This window comes from Anomalospiza imberbis, chromosome 5, assembly GCF_031753505.1.
Source record: "Anomalospiza imberbis isolate Cuckoo-Finch-1a 21T00152 chromosome 5, ASM3175350v1, whole genome shotgun sequence".
Classification (NCBI taxonomy): domain Eukaryota; kingdom Metazoa; phylum Chordata; class Aves; order Passeriformes; family Viduidae; genus Anomalospiza; species Anomalospiza imberbis.
This window is the reverse complement of record NC_089685.1, coordinates 49,841,864-49,855,004: the sequence shown is the minus strand read 5'-3', so window position 1 is coordinate 49,855,004 and position 13,141 is coordinate 49,841,864. Positions and strand designations below refer to the sequence as shown.

Sequence of the window (13,141 nt, the reverse complement as noted above, 5' to 3'; positions counted from 1 at the left end):
TATTCTGAAATTTAGGTCTCTAAAGGAGTGCAGAGACCATAATCAAGTGCCTGAGCCCAATTTCAATGTTGAGCTAAATGAATTATAGAGTGTATTATTAATGGCTGGAAGTGACTGAAAAGGGTTTGCCTGAGGACAGACAAATGCAGGAAGTGGGTGTTTGTATTGATTCACATGTTAATCCTGTAACTTGTGACCCCAGAAAACTTTTAAAACAAAGGCAGAACCGTGTTTTCAAATTACCACAGAAAAAGTAAAGTAATCCCACCCCCACGAGTCAAACAATTTTACAGCCAGCAGACTGCACAAAACCACATGGAGGAGATATTTTTAATTAAGTGCAATACAAGGAAAATAATGGTTACCTGTATTCAGTCTAAACAATTATTAGTAAGAGTGCCTTAGTATTTTAAAGCCATTTAAGAAAGGCTGTTTTAAACATAGGCTGTTTCCGATTATAAAGTAGAGCTTTTAATTAAGATTAGTAAGGCCTAATTCAAGCTATAATTTGGTTCCTTTAGTTAGCAAAAGTCTATTAAAACCAAGCAATTAAGGTTAAATGGGTTGAAGCATTTAAAGCACTCCCTCCTGCTTCATACACTATAATAGAAAAGACTATGTCAGTGACTAATACAGACCAGAAGACATGTATTTATTTCCCTTAAGTCTTTTTACTTCCTTGTTGATCACAAAGTTTATTGAAGAAGAAACTCTTGGTAAACTAGGTTTTCAGTGGAACAATACGTTGTTAATATTTTAAAAAACAAAATATAAAATATAAAATCTGCAGTTTTATGAAGTTTGTTCCTGTGATGTTTTTTCCTTAATTTTATAAATATCAATAATAAGAATATGCACTAAACTTCCCAGTGGTGTATTTCTGACTTCTGATAGTTGTGCTCATACTTGGCATGGCCTTAAGCATAGATGTGTGTGTACTTGACAGATAAAGGTAGAAGTAAACTACAATATGTACTACTTACATAAGTGGACTTTTAAAGCACTCCCACCTCACCTTCCATTTCCCATTTTTCCCATTTTCACAGTTTGTTCAAAGACTGAAATTCTTCATGCTTGGTCCCATCTTTAAGATCAAGTTATTTTACCAAGTTCAAGCCAAATGGGGTAAGCAAATCAAGGCTGTATTCCTGAGGGCACAAGAGCCTCCCCTACATCCCTCTGCCTGGCTGTGCCAGAGTCCATTTCCAGCAGGACTCTCTGGGAGCATTCACACTCAAACATTTCACCTGCCTTTTGGACTCTTCAGAGAGTCCAAATAAATCAAACCCAAAGCACCCAAGTAAATCAAACCTTTCACCAGCCTTCTGGATGCTGCAGAACTCCCCCCAAAGCACCCAAATAAAACATTTTTAAAGACAACAGGCTGTCCTTTCCATCAGACAGAAAATGCTGTGTGCAAACAGGACCACTGAGGTGCTCTCATAGCTACAAACACTGGAGCTTTCCTCAGTGAATGGCAGCATTAAGGAAAACATGCCAGTCCTTCCAGAACATGTCCCCCCAGCCCTTGAGTCCAGACTCTGGCTAATTCAGGCAATTGTATCATGTTATCCTACTCAGCATAAAGACTGATGCTGCGGAGCAGGCTACAGCAGCTGTCTGTTGCCTTCCATACAGACTACCAGAATACTTGTCTTAAAAACAGCTAAAAATTATGACTAGTACCGATTCATAACATCAATATTCATGGACATCACTGTCCTTTCAGCATAACAAGTACAGGAACATATTCTGGTAACTCTTTTCTAGTAACTCTTTTTTGCTTTTGTGCAGCAAAGTCCAGTGAAAGAACTCAGAAATGTGCATTGGAAACTTCTGTATTAACTCAAGGTAAAATGTATCATTAAGCTGTTCTAGAAAATTAATGACACTGCTGTTGCTATCCTGAATAGATTTCTGTGTATTTCCTAGTTAGAATAAAAGCCGAAGCTTTTGCGTTTTGCCCCGTAAGACCACAAGTGATGCAGTCAACAGGGTTTTTCATTAATGTAGTTCTTGCACTTCCCTCAAGAATTAAAAAAAAAAAAAAAAATTTCAAAACAGACAGTGAAAGGATACGAAGTTCCAGAAGGGTCAAGAAGAGAAATACATTTAATACACACCTAGATGTGATTGTTAATACAAAACTTCAGTGACGACACCTTAGAGTTTACCCATATCACAAAAAAGTATCTTCCTCGTAAACAATCATACTATAAACAATTTGATGGGGTTGTTTCCACTGCTAAAACTTTTGAGAAAACTGTATTATAAAACTTCTTCAATTCTGAAGTCGTCATCTCCTTAAATGTAAAACTGGGTGTATACAGAACAAGCTGCTTCCATTTCCACAAAGTGAAACATTCTATCCCTAATGGAACAGACTATATCCAACCAAAGCATTTTCGTATTCAGGTTTTTACTTCCAGACAACAGCCTGAGGTTGTCTATTCCTCTCTTACACCCATTCCCTGGCTCACTCTTACAGCAAGTCACAGGTCAGAGAAATCCTGGCAGCCCTCCTTCCCTCATTTGTTTCTTGCACTCAATACCTCTGCACACTCCCAGCTGAATAGAGGTAAAATCGTTTCCTTAGGAATTCGAGCCAAGCAAAAGCCAGAGGGTTCCACTTGTGTCTGCCCTCTAGTAGCCAAATAATGCAGATAGTCTCCCTCAGGGCTTTGGGTTAGGTCTGCAGCACAGTGTGCCCATGCCACCACCAGAGCCCTGGGAAAACCCCACGGAAAATCCCAAATCAGGAGCAGGAGTGAACCATTCAGAGCACCTGCCTTTGCAGAGGGTGCTGTACCAAGACCTGCACTAAAGATCACCAAAGTGAATTCCACCACTGTGCAAGCAAGAATTGGGCTGCTTTAAGAGAAAAGTGGTGGACGGGGGAAGGAGATGCAAAGAGGAGCTTTGATCACATGCATCTTTAGACAGGTTGGAATACACCAGGAAAAAATGGAAATGTCTAAATAAAGATGGACTGGTGATTTGTAGTTAGACAAAAACATTGGCACATCTCCAAGTCACAGGTTTTATGGAATCTACTTCCAACAAAATTCTGCAAACAGTAACGTGCAAAAAGAATAAAGGCACAACTCTACTTGGTAGAGACACTGACATCTCTAGAGATATGAAGTCAGATATCAAATTCCTTCTATGTGCTGCCAAACAATTTAGATATGCATTACCTAGGCTACTTATTCAGCAAAGCAAATACCCCACTTACTTCAACCCCTTTTCCACCATAACAGGGAGACTGAAAGTTCTGCATGTGACCTCTGCTTCCAGATAATGAAATCAGAACAGAGGCACTTCAGTGCAGTTCCCCTCTTACAACAGCAAGAGCTAGAGTGCACAGCAGTAGCATCCTGTAGTATTTTCAGCAATGATACATCCAACAAATACCCATTTCTGCAGAGGTTCCCCTTCTCTGAAGCACCTACTGCAGCAGCACCATTCCCTCCAACAACATTAATAATCACCAAAATGGTATTATGCAATGCTCTTGGTTTTTTCCCCCTCCGTTACATTTTTTATGCTCTCTGAGCATGATGTTAAATATAAGGACTGACAGTGATTCATGCAGATTAAGGCATGGGAAGGACAGTATGAAGCTTAGTAACTTCACCCTGAGAGAGTAAATGAAAATTGGCTTTTATATTCCCAGAGATAACAGCTCATCTGCTTAAAAAAAATATTGTAAGAATCAGAGCTATCTGAAAGTTGTCTGTTTCCTATTTCTGATTCTTTGATGGCTGTACTGTAAAACATTGTCAATAGCTGTGAAAGCATGGTCTTGAATTTGGTAAGTTGCCTATGGGTCCTACAGCACCAAACATACTTCACTAAGTTTAGGTCTAAAGCATGTGCAAGATCAAGGTCTTAAATCACTTTTTTAAATTATGCAGATTTTTTTTAATTCCTTGGTCACTGAAAGAAAAACTGACCTTCTACAGGCTCCAGAAAAGCAGCACTGCAACATAAAACAAGGCAGTAGTTTCAATTTAATAAAGCACTTAAACATAATTACTTTAAAAGGTAACAGTTTCTTAAGATTAAGCACATGCTTGACTACACTGGTGATTCATGGCACTTGAACAAAAAATTCTTCCAACTGTAATGTAAGGGTATTCCTTTTGCTCAGCATCTTAAATGTGTAGAAAAGTCTGAAATTTCAAGGGGGTCTGTCAGACTCTATCTTCAGTTTCTTATAACTCTGCCAAACACTTATGTATGAGCTCTCCCTTTTTTCTTGCAAGGTATCTGCTTTAAAGCAGGTCATTTTTTCAGTTGAAATTTAAAACAAATATATATATGCTAAAACAAACTAAGGAAAAAACCCAGGAATGTAGGTTTTTTCTAAAGGGATTATATGGAAAAATCACTGCTTTGCTATGTTTTAAAAAAAAATCTCACCTCAACTGCTTCAACAGATTTAATACTCTCAGATTTTGTTTCCAATAAGGTGTCGTGGAGTTACCTTTCAAGAGATTTCTCAGGACAGAATTAAATGGTCAAATTACAGCTGAAAATTTACCACAAAAAAATAGTCATCTAAAAATTCATTAACCCCTTCTGCTCCCCCAAGAATATAATAAATTCAAAGCTCAACAGGCATCTGCTGAAATTTAGGCAGCTGAAGTTTCCAAAATGTCCTTCTTAGTAGGTGTTTTTTTCAACCTTATGCTGTAGTTTCACACCACAGTGGCTCCAGAAACTAAACCAGATTAGGATATCTGTTCACTTTATTCACCACCACTTTCTCCCTGCCATGATTCTCAGCCTCTATATCCCAGTTCATTGACTTTTCAGTGCAGAAATGCTTACAGGGCATTTTGGGGGTATTGTCTCAGTGATATTCTTCACAGAATAGCCCCACATCAATTACCCTTGTGCAAAAAAAAAAAAAAAAAAAAAAAAAAAAAAAAGAGCACCATCAAGGAAAAGGAACTTCCTAAATCAGTGCAGAGGGAGTACCACTCCTTTTGCCACCAGACTCCATGCATGTTTTCCCTACAGATTCCTGCCATACATCCTCCATCCCAGGACTGCCTGAGGTTGGCCAAACCTGCCCTGCATTTAAGGCTCACAGCTATCCTGGGCTAGAACAGCCTGGGACTACTACCATGGGTACAGGGGCTGTATCCACCATCCTCTTCCTCAGGTACACAGCATCCATGATTCCCATTACTCCATAGAGTCCTGCCAGCATGGATGCTAATGAACAGAGTGGATGCTACCTGGCTCAAATGCCAGACAGACAAAAGCAGCATTAGTGCAGCTTTTTTTGGGCAAGGGAGCAGCAGGAGGTCACATTCCCTAGCTCCTCTCCTCTGCTATCATCCCAGCAGAGGCTCCCTGACCATGTCCTGCGTCAGCCTCAGATCAAAGAATGTGTATTTCAGCAGTGCAGTGAAGACACACATGAAGACAGTGCCCATAACCAAAGAGGAGCTAACAAATGATGGCAATCAGCCAGGCAAAAATGTTTTTCCAGCCAGCCACTGAGGGAAGAGCCATGGGTCTGCAGGGGGTGGAAATGGCAGGGAATGTGCTGAGGGACAGGTGAGCTCTGAGCTGCTGATGGGGGCCAGGAAAGAGGTGCAGAAAAGGGAGAAAAAACAAGAAAAAGGGGAAATCTGAGAGCTGGCAGGAGCTGTTTTGACTTAGAGACAAAACTCAAGGGAAGGGACCAGTAAGGGGCACGTAGAGCTGCCAGTTCTCCTGGCCCAGATGTCTTGCTGTGGGACACTGGCTCTCAGAATAATGCTGCCGTTACTGCAGCAAGCCACTGAAAGGACAGGGGAAGGAAAGCTAAATGAAATAATTGAAAATACATGAGAAAAGAACAAAAGAGAAGCAGGATTTGCAGTAGGAAATGACAAGGCTAAAAGACAGCTGAGTAACAGAATACACAAGACATCATAACCAAGACTGCAAGGAAAGGGGACTACACCAGAAGCAAAGGTGACGGGTGGGAAAACAAGGAAAACTGGGTAGTATCTGGCAGATGTAAAAAAGAATGAAGACAAAAGTAGGACAGACCTATTGAGCTTAGTACATTTTATTTATGCTTCTTCACTTAATTATAATTTTCCTGGCAGTTAATTTACATTGTGTATCTGGGTGGAAAGAAGTCCCTTATAAATACCAAGTTTACATCACCCCAGGAGGCTGCCCTGGGTTCTGCAGCTTAGCAACTGTTGAGGCTGATCAAATTTTATATATAAGTTCCCAGAGTACCCAGAGACCATCCAGCAGACAGGGAGCTCATCAACTATTTAGAGAAGGGTCCTTGGAAAAACCCTCCTTTTTTCCAAATTGAGAATTACATGTAATGCTGTTGAAGAATGAGGCCCATATTTCATATGGAATGGTATTTGTTTATGCAAAATATAGTGATATTTGTACCCAAGAAGCATTTTGGAGAGAAAAAAAAAGTTGGAGTGAATGTTCTTTTTCTAAGTCAAAATGGAAGATTTCCAAAGTGGACCACCGGGGGAGCTGTTCACTGAAGCAGCATTATGGGCTGTCAAAAAGCAGCTCTGAGAGGTAGGACAGGGTAGGGAAGAAAAGGGAGAGGAGAAAACAATAGAGTTCGTGACACATGGGGACTGATGGCCCTGGGAGCAGTTAAACAGGGCATGTCAGCCCAGCTAAGGCATATTCTAGTTTTAGTGGATGAACTACTGAACAAAGTTGGGAAACTAAAGCAATTTGAAAAAATAAATAAATAAATAAAATCAAGGCTCAACTCTGACCAAAACAAAAGCCCTATTCACTGAACAGAAAGCAGCATGAAGGAGGAAAAAGAAAAAAGTTATCATAAGCTGTTAATTCACTTAGGCTGTAATAAAATTCTGATTTAATACAGAATGTTCTCAGGAGTATTTTCTTACTTGCAGCTATTTCTCCACTTCTCCATCCCCCAAGAAAATTCATCCCCTGATGCAAGTTAAAAACTCACAAGTCAGAACTGAGTATTAAATAGTACCAGACAATTAAAACATAAAAGAAGAAAGAAAAAAAGGCAGAGATATAGAAGGCCTCAGAATTCAGTTCTGTGAACACTTTCATCAGCCTGAACCAAATAAAATGCATCAATCTACCCAATTTGGGTAGATTGGTAGAGAAAATAAAAAATCAGTTGCCAGCTCAAATCAAAGAAGCTAGTTTATATTCTCTCTCCTTCATTTTTGACAACTTATACTGCCTCATTGTGAAAGCTGTTTTCAGTGAAATCAGCACAGCTCGGAGGCTCATCCAGAGTAAAGACAATCTGTGTGAATCAAACTGGGAAGGAAGATTTGACCCTGGAACAGAAATTCCCATAAAATTTGGAGGTGGCAGAGTGTGCTGCTCTGTGCTCAGATGGGCTCCTGCAAGCCAACCTCCCAAACCCAGCAGCACAGACTTGGAGCACCAGGTCTCATCTGGAGCACGGCCTTAGGGGAGGGTGACATGAACTTCAACACATGACATGAGCACCATCTGTCAAGGTGTTGTAACCCCAGAAAGCACAGCAGCTTCAGCACCTAATATCACTGCAGACCTCATTCAAGGGGATGAAGGGAGTCCTTGAAAGTATTAATTCACCTTCTACTGCAATTGGAAGAATCATCAATCAGGAAGAAGTCACTTAAGCTGCCTTGTTCAATGGCATCACTGTTATTCCGCAGAGACAGACAGAACAAGTCTAAGCTCACTAGAGCTGTGCAAGCATCAAGATGCCCAAGTTTCAGAAACCAAAGGACACCCAGCAGTGTCGCAGCTCTCCCAGGACATCATTGCTGAAGATGACTCACTAAAGAAAGAATTGCTGAGTGTGGATTGATGGGACACCACAGAGCTCTTAAAAGAAATGGGATCATTGTTACACTTAAAGGATATCCAGAAGCACCTTACTTACTTATCCCTGCAGACAAAAGGAGGCTCTTGTATGAGATACTGGACTGGGAGCTGGGAAATGGGAAGTCTGGAAAGTCCTGTGCTTCCAGGTTGATTGATTCAGAGCAGCCCTGTCACAATATTTGGATTCACTTTTGAAGAGAATGAGAAGAACACAACAGGTATTTCAAAGACCATAATAAAATGAAAACACAACGAGTGAGACCATGAATGAGCTTCTTAAGAAAATGTAAGATTAAAGAGGTCAACAAGATTAAAATTATAAGAGAAGTATTAAGTCAAGCCTGGAGACTCAATCATTATTATTTAAATGAAAGTGATGAGATGTTTTTCCAATTGCTAAGATTTGTTTGAAATCCATTAAGAACAGATCTAACAAGCAGGTGCAAGTAGAAACTTAGCTTCACATCCACAAAACTACTGAGGATGATGATGACTGGTCAGAAGGGACAATTGGTCTGTGTTTCCAGATGGACATAAGCAGAGGCTCAAGATACCTGTGATAGAGGCAGGAATGGTTTATCTTATTTGGAGATTGTACCATGCTTAAACCCAGTGAGGTGCTGCCACTGGGGCAATCAAGAACAAAGGCCCTCGTTGCAGATTATCACCATCACCTGCCTATTTATCTAGACTGATTATTTACATTAAGGAAAAGACTATAAATAAATGAACACGTGACCAACTTAAATCTCTAAAAGTGCACAATCCCACTCATCCATCAGTCAAGCAGAACTGCTGCTGGTATAGCACAAATTTCCAACATGAACAGAAATCTGAAAATCACCCTCTCAGGGCAGACTCTACCAAGACACAAGAAATCCATCAACAACATTATGAAGTTTCACAGGAGAATTAAAAAAAAAAGAAAGAAAAAGAAGTCCAGCTGAAAGTTGGGAACACTTCTCTTCTGCACAAGAAGTTCAAGAAACATTGTAACAACTGTATGAGATGAATTATTAAAAGAACTGAAGCAGAGGTATGAAAATATGAAAGACCAGAAAACAGAAAAAAAATGCTCCAAGAGTAAAAATCTCAGTCAATATGGGAAAGCACAGAGTAGAGCTTATCAATTCAGAAGCAACAGGTCCCAATAAACATGTCTTAAGGGTCCTACATGTAAGGTATAATCCAAAAGGAAAAAACCAACAGCTAGAGCAACTCACTGAAATTACAGTCCCACTGAGAATAAAAAGTAGGCTAAGGAAAAAATCAACCTATAAAATAAACTTAACACTAACTGGATATAAAATGTGCATAGGTAAACATCAACCAACAGCTATACAGAGTATTTTAACCATTAATGGCATGAGAGTTTGGAGCAGTCAGAGAGGTAGTATGGGTTAAAAACCCCAAACAGCTGGGTTTGAGAGCTAAACCCCTTCCTACACTGTTCAATGACAGAATATCTTACAACTGCAAACACACAGCATTGCATCGGAGACAAGGAATGCTCTGTCAGGGCATAAGGAACCCCAGGACCTGGAATCCTTTTGAACTTTCTGGAATTTCCATTGCTTTGACACAATTCTGTTGAGATATCAACCTGTGGGGAAGCCAAAAGTCAGTGTTGAGAAGGTAAGGACAAAGTCCTATGGATCATGAAAGATCATGCCTGCAGCTGAATCCAGCCCAATGCATTTGAGATCCTGACAAAAATCACAACAGGAAAGACTTCTTGGGGTAATAGCAGGTGTGCCAGGGCAAATAAATTAATTAATTGTGAATAAATGGATTTTGTATATTGACTAGAAATAGAGAATTATGTTTTAAAGATTATCTGGGTTGGACACATTATTCTGTCCTATGAAAATGCCAGATAGAGAATTTTTGTTCAAGGGATATTGATACATTACACGATATGGGAAAATATAATGGCAATGCTGACCATGAGGCTTCACAAAGCGTAACAGATACATGATTAAAGAAAGAAAAAAGAAATCTACAGAGGGAAGCAGAAGACAGGACACAAGAAGAATGAGGAACTCTTCCGTCTGGAGAAACAACTGCACTTTGTGGAAAGAAACAGGTCAAGTGGTTCAGGCAAGAAAGCTAGCCAGAGGAAAAAATGAAGAAAAAGATCTGTGAACTGAAAAGTCATCCTTAATCTTCATAAACTCTGGAGAAATCCAAGCCAAAAGATATTTCGAGACAAATTCAAAGTTCAGAAAGAAATTCCCTACTGAAGAAACTTAACAGACTGTCAGGAAAATGTTTCATTTCCATATAGTTGCTGCTAGAGTTCTCCACATGTCCTTAAAGGAATATTTGTGTCATATGTATTTCTCCCCACCCTTCAGCTCACAGCAGAAAACCCTGAGCAAAGTGGCTGGGCTCCACATTTACTGCATTGGCCTAAGGATCCCATTGTTTAGAAAAACTATAAATAAATACACAAGATTACACAAATACATATTGGTATACTGGACACGTTGTTACAAATATATGCTCCTCAGAATCATCCAAAACTATTACTTCCCATACTCTCCTCCTTACTCTAGAATGGATTTTCAGTGAACAAAAGCAATATTTAAGACTACCATTTAAAATAAACAAACATGCACATTTCTAAATTAATTGCAATGCCTCAATACAACCTAAACTGGCAGCTCACTAAAATTTATCAGAATGAATTTGACACCATAATGTCTTTAAGCTCACTGTACTGTATGAATGGCAATTCTACTAGTTTAGTAAAATCTGGTTGTATGAAAGAGCCTGGGCTATAAGTGAGTAAGTTATGATATAATCAATGTTCTTCACACAAGAAGCAACACTAGTTGCTATAAACTTAGCTAAAGAGGCTCATTATCTGTACAAAATATTTTTCTCATAGGTAGTTAGTTTCACTGATCAAAAGGCTTATTTTGAAAAGCACAGTTATTTAATGACCCAGTTTTGGTTTTAGCACAACAAAAATGATCCAGTGGGTTTCATCTTTGTTAATAGTCACTTTTATCTTATAAGGTAACTTCTAACAGCTGATCACCGAGGGTATTTTGTGACAGAATACTAAATACCAATCAATTAAGCTAGTCTGTTTATTTCCATAGGTTTTGAATACTCAACCTCAAGATGCAAAATAAACCCACTCTCCACGTACACCAGGCCTGAGGCAGATTGTAGACCTGCCACTGACCCTTTCTGAAGCTTTCTGCTTCTACCCAAATTTGGTATTAATTACCAATTTAAGACATAGAAACAATGCAAAATCTTTAGAACTGTTGACATAATATTGTAGAAAAAAAAGTTATATATCATGCACAGTAACACGTGGCTTAGACAGCTTACATTACCTGACTAATGCTGAACATCCATGCAGTTTTGCAGTCTGCCCCAGTTTACTTGTCAGGCTTGTCAGACACTAAATTCTATTAGATATGAGTTTGATATCAGACACAGATGTTCCATTACCATTATTCTGTGCATCATTACAAAGATCACTCTTGCTTTTTACTTACTGAGTTTGGGATTTTTGGGTTTGTTTTTTTTTTTTACTGAGCCAAGGCAAGTCAGGCAGAGATATATATGTATTAGACAAGGAAGAATATAAGGCACAACTACCACTAAACAGAGCTCAACAACTAAAATATTAATAGTTAAAGCATAAGGAAACTTTTAATGTAGAAAACCAATACAAGTATCAATGCTGGGAATGCTGTACCTCCACAGCTGCTCTGGAGTACATTATCTCAGAGTTCTGTAGCTCTTTCCCTGGAAGGGATGAATAGAGAAAGAACTGGTGCTGAATGATTATCCTGTTTACAAGAAAGAAAATCCAGCTTCCAGAGGAACAGCAGGTCAGAGATGCTAGAGCACCAAAAGGTGGACAATCAGAATTTGTCTCTGTCAATTTAAGCCCATGACAGAAGAATATGACAACCACAAAAATGCTTTTGGAGGGCACTTGAACAAAGATTTTGAAGGTCTGTGAAGAATAATACATGGTTTCAAGTTTTTGTAGACCAAATTAATTCCTAGGTCTTCAATCTTTTTAATGGACTAGCTATAGACATTTTTAAAAAAGCTGCATTCTGCTGTAGAATGAGAGAGACTTGGAAGGAAAATATTATGCCTACTAAGTACCTACAAGTGGGAAAAAGTAACAATCTTGCATCTTTTATTTGTAAGGCATTCTGCTGTGATTACAATATTTGTCCTTTTCACCAGAGAATCTCTCCAATGAGATTCAAAAGACAAGATGAAGTGCATAAAATCCAAAATATGAGTGCCCATAGAGCCTAATAAAACCTGCTAGGTCTTTTTCAATTACAAGACTGATGTGAGGACATAGAGAAGTAAAGTAAGTTTTTTTCAAGTTTGTTATAAGCACAACAATCTGAAATGCTTCCTTTTAAAATAATGTTCCAAGGACTAGAAGTATACGATCATGACACATGCAGAGTGCCAAAGAGAATCAAACTCCAGCGTCCTGTCTGAGTAGGTACAGAAAAATACCTTCTGTAACTGGTCTGGGGAAAACAATGGTGTGTCCTTTCCATCCGCTCTCTGCTGGGGAGCTGGCCAGGGACCATCCCATCCCATCCCATCCCATCCCATCGCCGGGCCACACCCACGTGTTTGGCACCGCGCTTCGAGCCCCAGGGGCAGCGGGCCCACCACAGCCCAGGAGGAGCTGGTGCTACCAGACAACGCCATCCCCTGGCATCCCCTTTTTGATTTTATTCTTAAGAGTAGGCTGGCGGGCACCACGTTTGCGGTGCCGGACAATTAGCAAAAGCAGCAGGGGGATGCTTGCCAATAAACACCCAGATTTGAGGTTAAGCAGCTGTAAATCTGCATTAATCGTTTCAGGAATTCAGCTATTTACAAAAGCTTTCAAAGAGCAAACAAATAAAAGAAGGGAGGGGAGAAGAGACAGGAGAGGAGCCGATCTGTCCTTACCTTCACACTGCTTCCCTTCCCCTTTGTAGCCCGGCTTGCAGATGCATTTGAAGGATTTTGGTGTGTTTTGACAAATTGCGTCGATGTGACAGTCATCCGTAGCTTCTGCGCACTCGTCAACATCTGGAAGCACAGAAGGAACCCCAAGGGGACAGATAAGAAGGGAGACCTGAGCCACAAAACACCAAGGATAGATACTCCCCTTGAAACTGTTTGCCTGCCTGCCTTCCCAGTGTCATGCTGGAAATGAGAACATCTGAGGATAAATAGCTAAACCAGACAACGTGATATTCTCCTAAGTCGCTTATAAGCACTGCTT

At 39.8% G+C, this 13,141-nt stretch overlaps 1 protein-coding gene across 7 annotated transcripts in view; it reads right to left on the bottom strand.

The window, feature by feature from the left end:
* The window catches only part of SCUBE1 (signal peptide, CUB domain and EGF like domain containing 1), a 222,588-nt gene that overhangs the window by 172,733 nt on the left and 36,714 nt on the right, over positions 1-13,141 (bottom strand). For all 7 annotated transcript variants that reach the window (XM_068190668.1, XM_068190666.1, XM_068190671.1 and 4 more), the window contains one exon: positions 12,823-12,945. Coding sequence is in view for 5 of the 7 variants with exons in the window: in XM_068190666.1 (XP_068046767.1) it covers positions 12,823-12,945 (123 nt within the window). In the remaining 2 variants the exon portion in view is untranslated. The remainder of the gene's footprint in view (positions 1-12,822; positions 12,946-13,141) is intronic.